Source organism: Sus scrofa, chromosome 3 (assembly GCF_000003025.6).
Source record: "Sus scrofa isolate TJ Tabasco breed Duroc chromosome 3, Sscrofa11.1, whole genome shotgun sequence".
Taxonomy (NCBI): Eukaryota; Metazoa; Chordata; class Mammalia; order Artiodactyla; family Suidae; genus Sus; species Sus scrofa.
The window spans coordinates 54,775,093-54,794,542 of record NC_010445.4 but is presented as its reverse complement, the minus strand read 5'-3'; the positions used below and the strand labels follow the sequence as shown (position 1 = coordinate 54,794,542).

Genomic DNA, 19,450 nt, shown 5'->3' with positions numbered 1-19,450 from the left:
GATGCAGAATCCATATAAAGAGGACACCACACTACATGATCTACAGAGCAAAGCTAAAAGGATACTTCCCCTATATAAATCACACGCTATGCTAGGCACTACTGAGATTAATGAAACCACAAGCATGAGTTTTTGTATGAGTTCCAACATGAACTTTACAATATGAAAAGAAATGAGCACCAGTCAAGGAAACTCTAAGGCTACACAGGAACTTAAGGGGAACTTAAATGGAAGATTTTTGACAGTAAGTGGGGGAGGGTGTTAAAAAACAAACAAACAAACAAAAACAAAAAAACACCACTATGGAGTATAAAGCAAACTACAGTATCTAAAATATTAAATCTATTCTTTGATGTGGAGTTGTATGAGCTATTTATGTGTTGGATATTACTTCTTTATTGGTCATATTATTTGCAAATATTTTCTCCCATTCAGTAGGCTGTCTTTCCATTTTGTCAACGGGTTCCTTTGCTGTGCAAAAGCTTTTTAAGTTTAATTAGGTCCTATTTATCTTTGCTTTCATTTCCTTTACTTTAGGAAACAGATCTGCCTATGTCTTCTTGTGAGAGTTTCACAGTTTCTTACCTTGGGTCTTTAGTCCATTTTGAGTTTATTTTTGTATATGGTGTTAGAGAACGTTCAGGTTTCATTTTTTTATATATAGCTATCCAAAAAGATACATGCACCCCAATATTCACAGCAGCATTATTTAGAATTGCCAAGTATGGAAGCAACCTAAGTATCCGTCAACAGATAAATGGATAAAGAAGATTGGTACACGTATATATACAATGGAATTCTATTCAGCCATAAACAAAAAAGAAGAAAATTGTGCAATCTGCAGCAACATGGATGGATGTGGAGGGCATTATGCAAGTGAAATAATGTGGACAGAGAAAGACAAACATCGTGTGATATCACTTATGTGTGCAATCTAAAAATTATAAGAAGCTAGTGAATATAACAAAAAAGAGGCAGACTTAAATAGAACAAGTCAGTTGCTACCAGTAGAGAGAAGTACATGGGGGAGGGGGAATCTAGAGGTAGGGATTAAGAGGTACAAAACTATTAGGTATAAAACAAGCTACAAAGATATACTGTACAACACGGGGAATCTAGGCAATATTTTATAATAACTTTAAATGGAGTATAACCTTTAAAAACTGACTCGCTATAATGTACACCTGTAACATGTAACAGTGTAGAGCAACTATACTTCACTAAAAATGGTAAATTATTTTTAGATTTATGGATAAATGACTTAAAACTTTAAAATTTTAATAAAATTTAAAAATTTTTAAAAATAATAAAATGTGAAACTAAAGATCTAAAATGCCGGTCAAGAACAAAAACAGGCCAACCCTGTGTTTGGCAAAGCTTCCAGACAATCTAAGAGTAGGGCCAAACGAAAAGGAGGCTCAGGTGACAAGAAGCAAGCAGTCTAAGTAGGTTTATCTCACGTCTGCAGATATGCACACAGCATCAAAGACTGCTCATACTGCACTCATTTCAGCGAGAGTTACATTTATTTCCCTTCTGATACTTGAAACATAACTGAATGGAAAATATACTCTACATAAAATTACCATGGACTGTGTATATGACACGAAGTCAATACATTCTTGGTGAATAAAGAAAATGAACTTAAGCGTAAGAGCTGAAGCATGGGAGCAGTATTATGTCTCGAGTACAATGTATCCCAAATATATCAATATTTGAAACTATACCTTGCATATTTAATCTTCTCTTTCTCTCATTTTAAAACATCCTTCCAGAGATTCCCAATCTTATTCTGTGCTGTTTAAAAGTCAGTAGCATGGGAGTTCCCATCATGCTTCAGTGGAAACAAAACTGATTAGCATCCATGAGGATGCATGTTTGATTCCTGGCTTCGCTCAGTGGGTTAAGGATCTGGCATTGCCACGAGCCATGGCAAGTCTCAGATCTGTCGTTGCTGTGGCTGTGGTAGGGGCTGGCAGCTACAGCTCCAAATCAACTCCTAGCCTGGGAACCTCCATATGCCATGGGTGCAGCCCTAAAAAGACAAAAAAAAAAAAAAATAAGTCAGCAGTATGATAAGACACTGCCTCTCCCCAAAGTGATACACAGATAAGATCAGCACCTTTGGAGTGTGAAACCAGAGAATAGGTTACCTATACTTCTAACCTGGATGCTGGTATTGCCACATATCTGTTAACCAGCAAGGATTCTAGAAAGTGACTCTGCCCATGCCTTGGAAGTCATATGAGAATAGATGACTGATCTGCTTCTTCAAATAGGACTTTCCCTAGAACAGGTACCTCAGCTTGACAGAAAGAGCAGCCCTCAGAAATAACACAACCTCCGGGTTCCAAGCAACCTTCTAAATCACAACGTGTCCTCCTATGACCCGGCCCACTAAGAGAATGCCCTTTAAAATCAAGCAGGACTTGAAGTAAAAACTGCCTTCTAGTTTTCAGATGAAACTCCTGCAGACTGGTTTCCCAGTCTAGTTCCACAATGTGTGATGGCCTTGATGAAAACAATAAACATTTCTGAGACTGTAATACACAACCTAAAGTAGCCTATTAACCTCGCCTATCCAAGCGTTAATGTAAAAGCCAGTTTCTGGGTTTTTAAAAACTAGTTAAAAAAATAAAGAATGCATTCATGTATGCCAAAGTACACTAGCATTTTGGGCATTCCCCTAATAAACATGAGTTTATACAAATCTACCCTGTCAGGTCACAGAGTGAAAGTCAAATGAGATCACATATGTGGAAACTCTTTGAAGACCATAAAATACAAATGTCATTAATTTAAGTAACCTATTCATGGTCTACAACACAATAGACTTAGTGACACAAGATCTGGGCTCTAATTCCAGCTCTACTGCTGCCTGGCTATATGCTTTGGGGTGAGTCCAACAGCAGGTGGATTCCTCAGCTATAAAACAAAGTGTGACTAATGCTCCACAGAATCTCTACAGGGCCACAAGCTGGATGCAGGAGGAAACAAGAGCTGGGGGTAAATAAAAGCAAGCAAGGAAAGTTCTACTTTCCAAACCCACTTCAACTTTAGCGACCCTGCTTCTGTAAGTTTTAGATTATTTGGGGTCTGATTAAGATAGTTTGACTCTCCCATGCTCTTACAAAGAATCTTGGGAGGGTCCTGCTTATGAAAAACTGTATCGAAACTACTGATACATACTTCCCCCCTAACTTCATTCCATCTCTACTGGAGTACACTGTCATCAATTCACTCTGGAATTCCCATGTGCATTTTAAAAGGCTGTCAAATGCCCCTAAAAAGAACTTCCTTCTGTCTTCATTACTATGATTATTCGTGGATTTTAATATCTCCCCACAGAATGATGTTAATCACCAGGAAAAATCATTTTCATGCAAAAGTAGTATTTCATGTATTTGCTAAAGGGTTATTAACATTATGAGGTTCTAATAATGTTAGAACATTATTCTAACATTCATCTGTGATCTTCAGTTGAAGACTGTCAGTTCATCACACGCCAGCAAAATCCCCACTACAAATGCAGAAAATGCCCAAACACATATTCATTAGTGTTAATCTACTGGTTACATATTCTTAACACTAAAGTATACTATTAAGTAATGAAGCTGACTCTAAGTGGCTTTTACTTAGTCTCATTACTCTAGCCATATGTCTATCTTATCTTCGTTTTAATAGGAAAGAAATAGTTGCTCAATCAACTGGAATATGCAAATGAATATGCAATGGATAAATGGATGAGCGTATTACAGTAGTATAATATGCCATGGACGTGACACAAACACAAAGAAAGCAACCTGCGGCTACCCAGACCATCACCAGGTGAGATCAAAACAAGACAAGTTTACTGTGGCTCCCACCAAATTGCTGCTCAACATCTCTCCTCATCATGTTTCTCTCATCAGGGCTTCTTTCTTTACCTCAGTCAACTGTCAATTCTCTGCCAACAAGAACTGGCTTAAGGTATGACCCATTCCAGGGACATGTATATTTAAAATGGCTTCTCTGTGACCATTCAATGGGGGGAAGTCTTTTGGACAAATGAAGTTGGGAAAACTGGATATCCACATGCAAAAGAATGAAGCTGGACCCTTATCTTACACCACATACAAAAATTAACTGAAAATGGATCTAAGACCTAAATGTAAGTCCTTAAATTATAAAACTCTTAGAGGGGAGTTCCCTGGTGGTCTCTCAGTTAGGATCCTGCACTTGCACTGCTGTGGCCCGGGTTTAATACCTGGTCTGGGAACTAAGGTCTCACATCAAGCTGTTGCACACTGTGGCCAATAAAAATAAAATGTTTAAAATAAAACTGTAAAACTCTTAAAAGAAAATATAGGAAGAAACACTTCATGACACTGGATTTGGCAATGATTTCTTGGCTATGACACCAAAAAGCACAGGCAACAAGGAAAAAATAAATTGGAAGATATCAAAATTTTAAAATGTGAAGCAAGAAACAATCAACTGAGTAAAAGGCCCAGAATGAGAAAATATTTTAAAATCTAGGGAGTTCTCATTGTGGCTCAGCAAGTTAAGAATCCAAGTAGTGGAGTTCCAGTCGTGGCTCAGTGGAAATGAATGTGACTAGCATCCATGAGGACGATGGTTCAATCCCTGGCCTTGCTCAGTAGGTTAAGGATCTGGCATTGCCATGAGCTGTGGCGTAAGTCACAGGTGCATCTCGGATCTGGCACTGCTGTGGCTATGCCACAGGCTGTTGGCTACAGCTCTGATTTGACCTCTAGCCTGGGAACATCCATACGCTGCAGGTGTGGCCCTAAAAGACAAAAAAAAAAGGACGAAAAAGATTTAAATAGACATCTCTTGAAAGAAAATATACAAATGCACATTAAGCACATGAAAAGATGCTTAACATTACTAACCATTAGAAAAATGCTAATTGAACCCCCAATGAGGTACCATCTCATACCCATTAGGATGACTACCATCCAAAAAAAAAAAAAAAACCAGAAAAGAAGTGTGAACAAACATGTGAGGAAGTTGGAACCCTTGCGCACTGTGTGGGAACGTAAAATGTAGTAGCCATTATGGAAAACTCTACGGTGGTACCTCAAAAAATTAGAAATCACACTGCCATATGATCCAGCAGTTCCACTCCTGGGTACATATCCAAAAGGACTAAAAGCAGGGTCTTGAGATATTTGCACACCCATGTTCAAAGCACTATTATTCTCAACAGTTAAAAGCCAAGTGTCCATTGGTGGAGGAATGGATGAACAAAGTGTGATATATACAGAAAGTGGAATATTATTCAGCTTTAAAAAGGAAGGTAATTTCAACAAATGCCACAACATGATGAACATCAGGAGAAGTCATATCAGCCAGTCACAAAAAGACAAATGCTGTGTGATTCTACTTATATAAAGTATCTAGAGTGGTCAGATTTGTAGAGACAATTCAGAAAGGTGGCTGTCAGGATTTGGGAAGAGGGAGAATGGAGAGTTAGTTTAATGGGCACCGTTTCAGTTACATAAGGTATAAAGCATTGTGGGAAGATGGTTACAAAACAATGTGAATGTACTTAATGCCACCGAACGGCATACTTAAAAATGGTTAAGATGGTAAATTTTAGGTTTTGTGTATTTTACCACTATTAAAACTTTTTAAAATATTTTAATGAGCAAAGAAAGTATGAGGGGAAAAAAAAAGATTCTGACACTGGAAATTCTCGACAGGCAGGGACTGGCAAACTATAGAAAGGTTACTGAGATGTTCACTTAGAATACAAGCTGGGAAAGAGGCTTTCTTCTCCAGGAAATTTGTATGGCGTATCTGGGATTGTTTTCTTGGGAAGGGCACTGGGAGGCAACATGCAGAAATAATTTATTAAGGCCAAGTATTGTCCTCATAAGTGACTAAGTAAACCAAGTGCTAGGACACAGTCACTAACGAGCTTTGACAAAGCTGCTCCAATGTGCTCTTATTTGCCCTTAAATGGCAAAGGCTTGAACACCAAGTAAAAAGCTGTTTTGAGGCTCTGTTCTAATTCAACCAGAGACCATTATCATCTAAGGCTGAAGATCACTGATGCTGTAAGCGCACAATGAAGATTTTTCCAAGGGGTCTTTACATCTCCTATTTATCTTGACGACACATTTTTGGAATAAGTAGGCCGAATACTGGTTATTTTGCACACAGGAACCTTCTAGGGTAGAAGGGCTAAAACAGAACATTGGATAAGGCTACAGAGTCCATTTGTGGTACAAAATCACACTTATTTTGTACAAACCTATGTCCCCAGACCTTCATTGAGAAATGAACAATGAACAGTGTTATCAAAATAATAAACTTCTGAAAAGTAAGAACACTCCAGGTGAATTGAATTAGCCTAATATAATTCCACAAAACACAAACTTTGACTCTAGCATCTGTCTGGGTCACAAACAATAATAGCTTACACATCTGACAGAAGGACCAAGGAGAAAAACAGACCCAGCAAAGAGCCTGCATCTAGACCCCAAATGTATGTGTCCATATTCATGAGAAGTAGAAAACAAGAGACACTACCAACTTAACTGGTCCTCTGACCTTAAGCAAATCAAGCAGTCAGATTTTTCATTTGTGGATAGAGTTGGATCGGACAAATTCTAGTCTCTTGCAGTTTTCTAAATGTATGATTCTATATACATCTACCCATTTTTCTAAAAAGGATTTTGAGATGAAAGTACACAGATTATGCTATTCTGTCCATACTTCCAAAAAACAAAAGCTATGCACAGATTAAGGCTATACAATAAAGAATTAACCTTGCTCAAAGAGAGGTCTGGCCTTAGCACTTGGAATGTCCTGCCCGATAAGTGTCTTTATTTACCCGGCGGCCAAGAGCCACTTCAGAGAGTCTAACGATGTGATTTACAGTGGAGGTTTGGGCCATGCACTATCACTCTCCCATCTGTTTGACCAAACTCCAATAAAAAACTCAGGACACTAAAGCTTGGGTGAGCTTCCCTGGTTGGGAATTATTTGTGGATGCTGTCAATTGTCACTAACAGAAATCAGCACTGTCCCACACTCCAGTAAAGAGGACAATTCCAAGTTCCACACGTGGAACTCTCCTGCATGCCCCAGGCCCTTGGCTGGTTTTAACCTGTATCCTTTCACGAATAAATTATAACCACAAGTACAACAGCCTTCTAGCGAAGTACTGAATCTGAAAATGGTCTTGGGACTCCCCAAACTTGCAGCTGGTGTCAGAATGAGGGTGGCTTTGGAACTCCCAAACTGTGGAGTGGCAGAATGCCAACTGTCCCCCAGTGTTCATTTCTCCCTTTCTTTCAGTAAAAGAACACCTCTGCGACCCCCTTTTAGTGAGAAGCAGGGTTGCCAACTAGATACATTTCTTCTGCTCCTTTAGAATTCAAGAGTGGCCATGTGACTAAGTTCTGGCCAATCGGATGTGAGCAGAAAAATGCATGCAAAAATCTGTGTCATATATCCTTAAAGCAATTCGTTTATTTTCCCTGGAACTCAGCTCTGAGGTGACCTGACTTCAACCAAGACAATGTGGAAAATACCCTAGGGGATGGCTAAGCAAACAGAAGGCACTCTGGCCTCAGAATGACCTAAAACAAGCAGTCCTTAATGGGCTATGAGCTGGCAGCTCCCATCACAGGGGAGAGGACAACTTCCTCAGCGTCCCTCATCAATGTGCTTGAATCTCTGTCACAACCTGGCACCCTGGTAGTTCGTTAGCCTGCATCCTAACGAACATAAGTACATTTCAGTGTTAACATTATGCTTTAGAGTGAATTATTTCAATAAACTACACAGAAATGAAAGGGGAGACTAGCAATAAAATGTACAAGAAAAATGTCTGGACAGAACACTGCAAACCAGCTATAATGGAAAAATAAAATTAAGAAAAAAAGTCTGGATATACAAGATATAGAAGTTCATTTTGCACCCACTTCACTCTTACAAGACCTACATTAGTACCTGTCTTTGTCAACTAAAAGAAATCCCAAGAGAATTTTTGCTTCTATGAAAAAAAAAAAGGGGGTGAAGGGGAGTTCCTGTTGTGGCTCAGCAGGTTATGAACCTGACTAGTATCCATGAGGATGTGGGTTCGATCTCTGGCCTCGCTCAGAGGCTCTGTGTTGAGGATCTGACGTCACCATGAGCTGTGGTGTAGGTCACAGGTGGGGCTCAGATCCTGTGTTGCTGTGGCTGTGGTGCAGGCCGGCAGCTGTAGCTCCAATTTGACCCCTAACCTGGGAACCTCCATAGGCTGCTGGTGCAGCCCTAAAATGGGAAAAAAAAAAAAAAAAAAAGAGGGAGGGGGAGCAAAAACAGCATCCAGTATGTGTCCTGCAGTTACAGAAGAACTGCCCATGGCTGTGCACTGTGTCACGGGGTGTGTGAGCATCTCCGTTTTATCTCGATTTATTTTGTGCCTCCATTAGCAGGATGAGTCCTAAGGTAAATGTTTCTTTGCTTTCTGATATCTTGGATTGAGAAAGCTTTCACAGGAAGACTCTATTTTCAGCTAAAAGTGGAAACCTGTATTAAACCTGAAAATGCATAACAAACATTTGTAAAGTCCCAGTTCAAGGCTAATCTCATTAAAAGCAAAACTTCTATCCCAAACAATTCAATACAACAAATTTCTCTCTTATCCCTTTGGTTATTCATAACAATAAAAATATCTTCCCTAAAATGGTTGATTTAACAAAATCAGTCATTTGAAAACAAGCTGAAAGAGGTGTTCTAAAAGAATTACTAGTAATTTTCTTCCTTGTAATTACAGATTTTCACAGAAGGGAAAGGAAATGAAGACACAGTTTTAATAAAGTACAAAGAACCACCTTCTCTGGCTTTCCAAAGTGCAGTGAAATCAACTGGTTTCCAAACATTGTCCCTCACCTTTGTGAACTTCAAACCAGTGGCCCAGCTGGTTATTGAGCATCTCCACTAATGAGGCAGCTGAGAGAATACAAGAGAAGTCCCTGAATATCACACTAAGAAGTCCGAAGCTTCCTTTGTGAAAGTTAGGAAAGGCAGCGTGAATATTCGTAAACAGATGATGGGGGATGGGACGGCTGCACAGAGACCTGACAGGTCCTCTCTGAGCCAAGTCAATGCCAAGATCTCCCAAACTGTCTCAGCATAAGTCCCCCTCTGTGTATTCCATCCACACAAAGCATTAGAGCTCCACGCTCACGAGGTATGCTGGCATCACGGTGGCACAGAACTACAAACAAATCCCACTGGGTAACTGTGATTCGAATATGGTCAAACTCACTCCTTTCTAGATCTGCTATCGGTTCCATCTGTCACAAATCTCTTTTCTCACAAATCCTTATGTTAAATGTAACTGCAAGTGAAAATAGAATAGAATGTTTAAGAAATTGCCACTGCACTACTTCCTGGACTCTTTTCCCTTGCTTCAAGCCAAGAACTCCCCATCATACATTTTAAAAAGACAACAACGAACCCCACTACTTTTTAAGATGATGTGACATTCTAAGGAGATACTACAATCTTCAAAAGACTCTAGAAGTCTTACTCAGCATAACGGTTTATTTAGCACTCTATGCCTGAATTAATAGATTCTATTTCTGAAAAACATTCTGTGAGTTCCAAGAGAATGTAATAACCTTTAAGTGACAACCAGAAATAAGATTTTCTACTGGGCATAAACAATATGCAAAAGAACATTATTAACCTTCAACACTGTAAACTTGAAGAGCTAGAAACTTCATCTCAAGAACTAAAATTCAAAATGGCAATTAAGTAGCTAAAACATTTTACAGCTTTAACAAATACAGCATCAAACACCACCACTTCTTTAACAAAAGTTTCGCTTCATAGGGTTAGATTTTCTTTCACTTAACAGTAGTAATAACCTAAGTCTAAAATTACAAATTCAAAAAGAAACACCAAAAATCAAACTTTTTAGTCAAAATTATTGTGCTTTTAAATTACAAAAAAATTATGTAGTTTATAACCCTAACTACAACAGAACTTGTTAATAAAATATTTGACTCAAATGAACATCAACCCAGCTTTCAAGTACTATTGTTATTGATGAAAGAAAAGGTTAATTTTCAACAGAAGGTAGTCTTTCAACATACATGAATAAATTCAAATGCAACCTGTCCCAGGTCTGAGTATATTAGAGCTACCAGAAATGCATTCTAGTTTGGACCGTCAAAACTGTGCTTCTGTTCTCTTCAACTACTATTCTCCCACAAGCAATCTGGCTGGCCTTGGTCCCTGGATCCAACTACTATTCTCCCACAAACAATCTGGCTAGCCTTGGTTCCTGGATCCTGGGAGACTCTACACCCTTGGGATTTCACAACTGATAGGAGTCTCTTTGTTATCCATGGTGGACCCCCTAGGACCTCACCTTGTATAACAACAGGTGACTCCCAGTGGGCCTCTCATTTCAGGATGGGGCTGACCCTGCTGGAAAGGCCAACCAGGTGATTAAAGGGCTGGCTTTGCGCCACATGGCATCAGCTTGACCTCATGGAAGAGGAGAGGGGCTGGAGATGGAATCTGACCTTGTGTGCAGTGATTCAATCAATCGTGCCTACGTAATAAAACTCCAAGAAAAACTCTGGACCCTGAGGCTGGGGTGAGCTTCCCTGGGTGGAATCATGAGGAGGCAGGAGGAAGACATGTCCTGAGGACGTGGAAGCATCATGTCTGGACCCTCCAGGCCTTCCTTCCTCTAGGTAGCTCAGCATTTGGCAGGTCCTCATTTCTATCCTTTATAATGAAATGATAGCAATTTCAAAGACAGCACTTTCCCAAGCTCTGGGAGTTATTTTAACAAATTTTCAAATCTAAGGGAGTAGTGGTAACTCCAAATATGTGGTCAGCTTGTCAGAAGTGCAGGTGGCCTGGAAGTCCTGGAGCCTGCAGCTGGCACTTAAAGTAAGAGGAGACCTGGGGACCGTGCCCTTGACCTGGAATGTCTGCCCTAACTCTGGGTAGTTAGTGCCAGAGCCATACCACAGCTGTAAAATAGAATATTCTGCCCTACCTTTCTTCTCAGGACTTACGGGAACTGATGAGAAAAAAGTTGAGTGCTAGGGACCATGTGGTTGCAGGTTGCTGTGGTGTAGGTCAAAGACACAGCTCGGATCCCACATTGCCCTAAAAAGCAAAAAAAAAGGAAAAGAAAAATAAAAAAGTCGAGTGAAGGCACTCTTGAGTGACTTTTTTGGTTATGCTCTCAAAAAAGAGAAGAAACTGTAACAATATTTTTTAAATTCAGGACTGTCCAAGCTTAAATTTTTAAAAAGGCTTAAAATAGGAGTCCCTGTTGTGGCACAGTGGAAGCAGATCTGACAAGGAATCATGAGGTTGTGGGTTGGATTCCCTGGCCTCACTCAATGGGTTAAGGATGTGGCACTGCCTCACTCAATGGGTTAAGGATGAGCTGTGGTGTAGGTTGCAGATGAGGCTCGGATCTGGCATTGCTGTAGGCCGGCAACTGTAGCTCCAATTTGACCCCTAGCCTGGGAACCTCCATATGCCACAGGTGCGGCCCTAAAAAGCAAAAAAAAAAAAAAGGCTTAAAATAGCCAATAAGTCAGCTAGAAATAGAGCTTATTATAAGGTAAAACTGAAAAATCTGATGAAAAGCATTAAGAGTGAGAAATCTAAATCATAACCTCAATTACATAATTAAGACTAGTGCCTAAATGATAAAAACATATTAAGTCCATTCTCAGCAATCTCAAGTGTAGAAATGAAGGCATTTAGAAAATGGGAAATTCAGGAGTCATGACTCAGTGATTAACAAATCCGACTAGGAACCATGAGGTTGCGGGTTCAATCCCTGGCCTTGCTCAGTGGGTTAAGGATCCAGCATTGCCGTGAGCTGTGGTGTAGGTTGCAGATGTGGCTTGGATCTCAAGTTGCTGTGGCCCTGGTGTAGGCCAGTGGCTACAGCTCCGACTGGACCCCTAGCCTAGAAATCTCCATATGCCTCAGAAGCGGCCCTAGAAAAGGCAAAAAGACAAAACAAAAAAAAAAAAAAAAAAAAAAAAAACGGGGAAATTCAGCTAGTATCTTCTGACGAAACGTCCCAAGAGCTCATTTTTAGCCTTGGTTCTGATCAGGAATGACTGAAGACAACAGCAACATTTTGGTTCCTCAGACACTAGGTTCAAGTACAAATGGTTCACATCACAACCAACTTTTTTTTTGCCCATCCCTAACTGATCTTTTAATTTAAGAATAATACCACAAGACCAGACTGGTTTTTAAAAGGCTTCTCAAACCATCCTATGTGCATAAGGCAGTAAGTTACCGGCCTACATGAGAAAGCATTATAATTCCATTATAGAAGGATTGTTTCTATTACTTTAAAACCAATGATTTAAAAAAAAAAAACTCAAGAATTTATTCTTTTTTTTTTTTTTTGCTATTTCTTTGGGCCGCTTCTGCGGCATATGGAGGTTCCCAGGCTAGGGGTCGAATCGGAGCTGTAGCCGCCAGCCTACGCCAGAGCCACAGCAACGCGCGATCCGAGCCGCGTCTGCAACCTACACCACAGCTCACAGCAACGCCGGATCGTTAACCCACTGAGCAAGGACAGGGACCGAACCCGAAACCTCATGGTTCCTAGTCGGATTCGTTAACCACTGCACCACGACGGGAACTCCTCAAGAATTTATTACATCACAAGTTTATAAGAAGACCACTCAATTCTCCACGTGCTTGAACATAAGACACTAAGCATACAAAACTGGTGTTTTCCTGGGTGATGAAGGGCATAGCTTAATGTAGAAGAGAAAAAACAGCTTTGGAATTAAAAAAAACAAAAAAACAAAAAACAAAAAACCACAAAACCCCAGATTCTAGTCCTTTTTCCTCTCCTAAACAGTCAATGACTCTCTGGATCTCATTTCCCTCCAAAAAAATTATGGGCATGGCCTAGAAAATCTACAGGGTTCATTCTAGTACTGGCATTATGACTCTATTAAGCGTTGAGAAGTCAACGCATAATTTGGATATTCTTCAACATGTCAAAAATCATCAAAATTTACCACAGTGTAAAAATGTTCCACACCAATGCGTCCCTCCTTACCAAAAACAACAAAGATCTGCTCCATGATCAGCAGAAACAGATGTATTTACCTGCCACCTGAAATTTATTTTAGCTTTAGGCAAATTTAAAGACATTCATGTTTTCCTAAATCTGATACATCTATTACATGCAAAACCTTTTCTAATTACAAAGCTGGCCTTCCATGACACATACGATGCTGTGACTTACTTCTAATGACTTAATAGGTGATTCTGCACATCATCAACTTATTAAAATGTTTCACACAAATAAAAAATTGCAGGCGTTTTAGTAAAAATGGCCCTTAACTTACAATGCTTCAATTTATATAACCATTCTGTACTGAGAGAGCCATTCTGTTTTCTACTTTCAGTACAGTATTAATAAGTTACATGAGATGTTCAACACTTCATTATAAAATAGGCTATGTGTTAGTTGACTTTGCCCAACTATATGCTAAAGCAGGTGTCCTGAGCATGTTTAAGGTAGGCTAGGCTAAGCTATGACATTCATTAGGTTAGGTGTATTAAATACTATTTTCAACTTAAAATGCATTTAATGGAAAGTATTCCCACTGTAAGTCATGGAAGATCTACAGTAGTTAAATCCAAAAGTAAAAAGAAAGCAGCCACAAATGACACTGATGGTAAAAATGCCACTTAGTTCTTCGTTGTTAACTAAAGAATGACACACGACTGCCCATCGTGGCTCAGTGGTTAAGGAACCTGACTAGGAACCACGAGGTTGCAGGTTAGATCCCTGGCCTTGCTTAGTGGGTTAAGGATCTGGCATTGCCATGAGCTGTGGTGTATGTTGCAGACGCGGCTCAGATCCCATGTTGCTGTGGCTCTGGCATAGGCCAGCAGCTATATCTCCAATTCGACCCCTAGCCTGGAAACCTCCATATGTCTCGGGTGTGGCCCAAAAAGACAAAAAAAAAAAATTGCATATATAAAATAAAAGAACATCGACACATAGAAATAACGGGATAAGACATAATGGCAAGCTTCCAAACAGAAACCTTGTTTTTATGTCCTCATACCAAAATGGTCGAGACTTTTGGTTATGGAATCAGGTAGAAGCAGACTGAAATCCTGGCTTCTGTCTTACCTATGTGACTTGCCCAAGCAGCATCATTTCTCTAAATCTGTTTCTTTATAATATGTCTACCTTTCATGGTAGTGGTGAATATTAAATGAGACACCGCAAAGCAAAGAGTCTGACTCACACAGTAAATAGTTAATGATGTAGCAATTATTATTAAAATTTGGAACAAATGATACATGGAGCAATATTTCAGTTTTCTTTTTTTCAAGTTTCAACCCAAAGTTTAGGATCCTACAGATTGAAGTTCAAACTGAGAAATAAAAAAAAAAAAAAAAAAACCAATGCTTCTACAAAGAGGCATTCTACTAAGGACAAGTGGATTAAGAAAAATAACTGGTATTATGCAAGTGTAATTACCACAAGCAGAATCTCAGTTTCTAAGAATTCATGTTGCATTACCTCTGTTATTATAAAGTTATTTTCTGTCCCCATCAATTCTTTCCTATCTAGTATGCTAAAGAAAAAACAAAAATCACATAATGAAAAGAATGGAAAGGAAAAAGGAGATATGAAATAGAGCTAGTTTGCTATAAGCTCTACTTAAGAACCAAATACAGAGTTCCCATCATGGCGCAGCAGAAACATATCCAATTAGGAACCATGAGGTTGTGGGTTTGATCCCTGGCCTCGCCCAGTGGGTTAAGGAAGCGGTGTTGCCGTGAGCTGTGGTGTAGGTCGCATGGCTGTGGCTGTGGTGTAGGCCGGCAGCTATAGCTCCAATTCAACCCCTAGCCTGGGAAACTCCATATACCACAGGTGCGGCCCTAAAAAGCGGTGGGGGTAGGGGTGGGGGCAGGCATAAGGAAAGAAGGCAGAAATTGAACACACTAAAGATGATAAAACATCACTCCTTTCCCAAATACTACAAGACTCACACTTCAACTGGATCTTCAAGGGTTTTCCTGTTTTCGGCCTCCAGCAAGTCCTTTCATCACCACAATTCTATCTCCAGCTGAACTTCAAAGTGAACTACATAAAAGCCACTCTGGTGGGCGGCTGTTGGGATAATCACTCTTAGCATCTTCCACAGATCTTAAGAATGAAAAAGCTGACTTACACATTAAGACTGAATACTGGTCACCATTCTTGGCAGTTTATTTTTTAATCTGTTCTAGACATCCACAAAACGGATTTATTTTAAAAAGGAGTTCCATAGACATACTTCGGTAACCAAAAAGATTCAGTAAAAGATCAAATTCAGTGATTGCATTTTTATAGTCCAAGGTAATTTCAAGTATTGGTTTTAAAAACTGAAATAACCCTGTTATAAACACTTCATATATATTTACTCAATTATTTACCATAATCCTATAAAGTAGGTATTATTGTCCCATCTTACAGATGAGCAAACTAAGGCACCAGAAGATACTGACTTGCCCAAAGCCACAACAATCAGCAAACTGTAGGAGCCAGGAGTCTGACCCCACTACTGATGTTAATATCAACTACATCACTCATTCACTAAGGTTTTACAGAGAGCCTACAATGTCCCAAGCACCCTTCTAAGCACCAGGGACAGAGCCATGAACAAATCAGACAAGACCTCTAGCCTCCAGTAGGGGGGAGGTCTTAGAGCAAGACAGTCTAATAGGGGAAATGGGTAAATAAGGGAAGAGTCTATCTTCACCTTATAATAAGTGCCAAGAGAAATAAAGCAAAATGAATAGAAAATAACAGAGGGAAGGGCTGGCTTCTATTTTAGGGATGAGAGAAGGGATGACATCTGAGCAGCAAAGAGATTTCAGGGCAAGATAACCACCAGGAGGAAGGGGTGGCCCAATCAAAAGAACAGCAAGTACAATATCCCTAAGACAGCAACAGTTTGGTTTGTTCAAGAAACAGCACAGAATTCTGATTCAATTCTAAGGGTAAAGGAAGCTTTGGGAGGATTCTGAGCATGTAAGTGACAATGGATTTAAGATTATTGCACTAGGAGTTCCCCCTCATGGCTCAGTGGTTAATGAACCTAACTAGCATCCATGAGGAAGTGGGTTCGATCCCTGGCCTGGCTCAGTGGGTTAAGGATCCAGTGTTGCCGTGAGCTGTGGTGTAGGTCACAGACACAGCTCAGATCCTGTGTTGCTGTGGCTGTGGTGTAGGCCAGCAGCTACAGGTCTAATTGGACCCCTAGCCTGGGAACCTCTGTGGGTGCAGCCCTAGAAAGACAAAAAGACAAAATAAATAAATAAAATAAATAAGATTACCGCACTGTTATAACAGTCTAAGTGAGAGAAACTTGAACTGAAGGCTGTGATTCAACATACTATTTCTAAGTAGATGAGATACTAAGAGAACAGTATGCAACCTAATTGTTCCTGAAAAAAATTTTTAAATATCCTTCTTCAACCTCCATTCGTAATCTGACTTTGAAAAAAATCAGAGATTCTTTTTAATATCCATGTTAATGCTTTAGTGGGTGCAGTTATAGGTGGAAAACAAGATTAAAAGGTATTTCCTTCACTTTCAAATGTTCTATTTAGCATACTGTATGAGTTACAATATGCCGCACACGCTCATAGCTCTTAAGAAGCAGAAAGAGCTTAACTACTCTTTAGTTCAGGACTTGTTCATTTATTTGGAGACAAGAAGTTTCTTCTCACACTTTGTTTCAGCACATCCCAACTCACTCTAGACTGTGAACTGCAATAAAGAGCTATACCAAAGGGATCACTATCTCCGGACCATACCAGGGACTCACTAGATGCCTTACATTTAAGAACTCATTTATTTACTCCTCAGCTACCCAAGGTGGGAAATGTCTTCATTATACAAATGAGAAAAAAAAAAAAAATCAGAGCTATTAGTAACTTATATTGTCCAAGGTTACACAGCTAATAATGGACAGAGTCAGAATGAAATCTACATCTAACTCTGAAGTTCCTGTCTTTCTACCATAGCAGCTATTAAAGAAAAGACTATGAAATACATATTACATGTAGTCGTTCTAACTTCTTGTTAGTGACCAGCCTATTGCTGGCGAACACAGGGTTTCTTTTTTCTTACACAGAATCTGAGCTTTGAAGTTGGGGGTGGAGAAAACAGAGTGACCATACATATTCAAACACAGAATTTTGAAAAGGCATTTTCTACTTGAGATTTCAAAGAAATTAATCCTAAAAGTGTGATTCCACCTTAAAAAAAATCTTAAATCTGTACTGCTTACTATGAAAACAGGAGCAAAGTTCTATGACAATTTGGGTACAGATTCTGCCCTCAATAGACCTAAATAAAGATAAGAGAAAAAGAAGCTATGAATAAAAGGACAATCAGAGCAACACAGGGTAAGTGACAAATGAATGGAGAGCCTTCTAGACCAGGGAAGGAGTCCTGGAAAAAGAGGGAGTTTAGATGAGCTTCCAAAAGTCATCGGAAGTACAGGGAGGGAACTACAGGCTAGCACCATCTGCTCTAAGCCAAGGATACGTGGGAAAGCTGCGATGAAGTTTGGAAAGCCTGTAGAAGTTAACAGGATGGGTTACTGTGCAGTCCCCAGAAAGAAGCAAGGTTGTGACTGTCCTACCTTAAAGAGGAAATGGCTAATTCTCAATCCTACAGTGGAGAGGCCAAGCAAAAGCAGACACATACAATTCAGCATCGTTAAAGTCCTTACCAGTTAGCTACAAGCCCTTTTATGGCATCTACTAGTCTATGTTATTTTCACCTAAATACCACTTCCACGCTTAGTTATCTGAAAAGACGTGAGAAACAGAAATCATCTGCAATCTTTTTTTAAATCGGGGGGGGCCGGGTGTCAACTCAGGAGTGATACACCAAGATATTTCTTTACACACTGGGTTTCAGTAGTAAAAGCGGTTAGAGAGAAAAGGAAATGCCCCTTTCCATCGGCACAGGTGCTGAATCATTTTCACAGGAAGCGAAGCGGCAGGTGTGAAAGGGGCACTTGTCAGGACACCTGCGGAAAGGTGCCCTGCACAGCGAGGCAAGAGATAAGTAACACGGAAAACGAAGTGAGGAGAAATTGCCTTCGGAGAGTCGGACACCAATTCCGGGATCCAGTGGGGGGCGAGGGGGCTGCTGCGGAATGAAGGGGGGCGATGCCGCGGAAGGAGACCGGGTGGAGAATCCAGCGCTTGACCCCAGCCGACTGCAGGCGCCGCTCCCCAGCCACCCGCCGGACGCGCGCCCGAATGAATGGCGCGGGACTGAATGGCCGGCCCGGCGCCGGCGCAGGAGGAGGGAGTTTGCGGCTCAGTCCGAGCGGGGCCCGGGAGGCGTCCGCCGGCGGGACGCGGGGGCGCGGCGAGCAGGGCCGCGGGCGCGAGTCGTCCGCGCGGCGCGTCGAAGGGGCGCCCGAGCGCGGGCGGCGGCGGGCCGGCCGCGCCATGGCGGAGGGGGAAGGGGAGGTCACGCGTTACATAACCCGGCAGCTGCGGCGCTCCGGGCGCCGCGGGCCGCCCAGGCCGCGCGACCACGCGCCGCGGTGGCCGGACTGGCGCGCCCTACCCCGCCCCGCCTCAGGCCGTCCGCGCTCGGGCCGCTGCCGGGCGACGCGGGGCCGGTCCCACCCCGCCCCCACCGCCGGCCCAGGGGTCGCTCACCTTCCGCGTTGCCCCAGACCACCATGCCCGGGCACGGCCGCCTCCTCCGGCCTCGCGGGCCCGGGCGCCGCCGCCGCCACCGCCGCCGCCGCACGGTGCCCTCGCTGGGGGCGGGGAAGAGGGCCGAGGGAAAGAGTCGCACTGCCGCGCCGCGGTCCACACTCGCCACACGCTCGCCGGGGCCGGTCTGCGCGCGCTCGGCGGCTGCTGTGCCCCTCCCCCTCCAGCGGGAGCGCGCGCCGCAGCTCCGCCCCGGGCCGCCCCTCCCCCTCCGGTGGCCGGCGCGCTCCCAGGCTCCACCCCGCCCCGCGGCGGCCCGCCCTGCGCGCGCGGCTGCGGCGATAGTCCCCGCCCCGGCCCGCACTACGCCTGGCGCGGCGCACGCGCCAGTTTCCAGCCCTGCCCCGGGCGACCCTAAACGACTCGCTCGGCGCCCCTCCCCAGCCCGCCCGCAGGGGGCACGCCTCCGCGGCACGTGACCGTCTCTCTCGCCTGGAAGGAGAGGAGCGCCGCGCTGGCCCGCCTTTCTCATCTTGCCGCCAGCCCTGCAGCCCGAGACCTGAGGCCTCTAAGTCCGGGTCGCGGCGCTGTCCTCGCCTCAGTGAATCTCCGCCCCACTCTGCACTCCCCAATTGGGAGGACACAAGTGCAGGGACTGACCATGCTTAAAACCCTAGAAGACAGGTCTGAAGATCCGCAAAACACCCGGGTGCCCCGCCACTAG

General features: G+C 42.3%; 1 protein-coding gene across 11 annotated transcripts in view; it reads right to left on the bottom strand.

The window, feature by feature from the left end:
- Positions 1-18,941, bottom strand: part of REV1 (REV1, DNA directed polymerase) — an 87,103-nt gene extending 68,162 nt beyond the window's left edge. For 3 of the 11 annotated variants that reach the window (XM_021087178.1, XM_021087187.1, XM_021087179.1), the window contains exons 1-2: positions 18,727-18,940; positions 11,046-11,139 (exon numbers count right to left, since the gene is read on the bottom strand). In XM_021087178.1, coding sequence (XP_020942837.1) covers positions 11,046-11,139; positions 18,727-18,751 — 119 coding nt within the window. In that variant the 5' untranslated portion in view covers positions 18,752-18,940. Of the gene's footprint in view, positions 1-11,026; positions 11,140-18,726 lie in introns of all 11 variants that reach the window. The other 8 variants (XR_002342523.1, XM_021087184.1, XR_002342524.1 and 5 more) reach the window with 6 other exon arrangements.